Here is a 1611-nt window from a genome sequence, read left to right as displayed (position 1 = left end):
GTCTTCATATTTTTCTACTAGATGGTTAAGACCAAGGTATCCAGTTACTTCTGCAAAATGAGATGGGAAATTTAATCTTTATAACTCAGAAATGCAAATACTATTTTGTTTCTGTCTTTTAATATTTTTAAAAATGAGGACACAAAATAAATGCCCATGTATGTAAAGCTCCATATAATAAATAACCCAAAGCCATTCGTTTAACTAAAATTAAGTTATTCTGAGTTACTGAAGATCTACTCTAATGGGAGGCACTATTAAGGATAAGGCAGCATCAATCAAGGCCACAGTCACTTCCAGTACATAAGCCATTCAAGTGTAATTATTTTTCTACTCTACATGAGATAGAAAGATAGAGATTAATATATCCCAACTAGGATGGTTTCACCAACTTATTCTAATAATATTAAATATTATCCAACAGAGCATAGTGGCACATGAAGGAGGTAGAGGCACTATCTAATTAATATAGCAAAATAAAGAGCAAAAAAATACATAAAAAATAGTTCATAATATTTACCTGTGTTGATTGTATTACCGTAAGATCATTAATATAGCAAAACCCGGCTCCCATGGCAGAACGAAGTCCTGCAGTCCCAAAAGTCATTCGGCAGCAAAGGCGATCTCTCAATTCCTTGTTCATCCTATTTCGTAACAGATTTTCAATCTGTTCTTTCGTTTTGGGATTCTATTAAAACAAGGAAGTTAAAGCTTAGTCAGGATTTTAAGTTCCAACATTAAGCTTTTCTGAGGATCCATGTGTGCACATCACAAGGTTCTATATTGACTATAAATTCCACAGTGCTATTAAAATTAATATGTATAACAAAAGCAATACCTGTCACTTACTAAGTCTGCAAAGGAGCCAGACCCTATTGAAGATGATTTTTACACATACAATTTTATAGCATTTTGCAATAACATAAGCAAGAGTGTTCTTTTTAACAATTTGATAAGTGTAAGAGTTACAGACCTAAAATGAACTTCTTAGTCAAAAGGATATCAATTGGAAGATGAGGGATAAATGCTATCAAAACATGTCTTTCTACTTACATAAAACTGCTAATCAAATGACCAGATAAATGTTACTACTCTTCAAAAACACAGAGAACTGTAACTTATTACAATATGTGTTGACTATAAGGTCTTATGTGCCAAATGTGTCATATAGGATTTTCATTAAAATCCAAACATGGCTGGAAAATGTAGCATACCAACATTTATACTTTAGTTTTCTGTATCTTATTTGCTTGCACTTTAATTTATTTTCATAAATCGTAAGGATATTTATGACTAAAAAAGTATTTCACAAAAAAGTAGCAGATTTGGTGCTAGAGGTTTTAGCTCAGTTGTTTAGTATATGTAAGGCCTTGAATTCAATTTTCAGCACCCCAAAATAAGAATATAAAGAGCAACAGGTATGAAATCATAATAAAGCTTAAATAAAATTTCCCTTTGTTTCTTTTTAGAAAAGCCTAACATTAAGAAAATAAGATGAAACAATTTTTCTCCTCAAGGTTAGTATGGATTGAGTCTATACTATTTATACCTTCTACATATACAGCCTATATAATGGTAGTGATAATGAATATTGGAATTATAAACCAAGGC

The 1611-nt window shown here is 31.3% G+C and overlaps 1 protein-coding gene across 2 annotated transcripts in view; it reads right to left on the bottom strand.

Moving 5' to 3' along the window:
* Pgm2l1 (phosphoglucomutase 2 like 1) overlaps positions 1-1611 on the bottom strand; it is a 152843-nt gene that overhangs the window by 57795 nt on the left and 93437 nt on the right. For both annotated transcript variants that reach the window (XM_023716632.1, XM_004632521.3), the window contains exon 2: positions 521-688. In XM_023716632.1, coding sequence (XP_023572400.1) covers positions 521-643 — 123 coding nt within the window. In that variant the 5' untranslated portion in view covers positions 644-688. The remainder of the gene's footprint in view (positions 1-520; positions 689-1611) is intronic.

Source organism: Octodon degus, unplaced genomic scaffold (genome assembly GCF_000260255.1).
Source record: "Octodon degus isolate 3935 unplaced genomic scaffold, OctDeg1.0 scaffold00049, whole genome shotgun sequence".
In the NCBI taxonomy this organism is placed as follows: Eukaryota; Metazoa; Chordata; class Mammalia; order Rodentia; family Octodontidae; genus Octodon; species Octodon degus.
The sequence above is the reverse complement of the archived record's forward strand: the minus strand, read 5'-3'. Positions and strand labels throughout refer to the sequence as shown.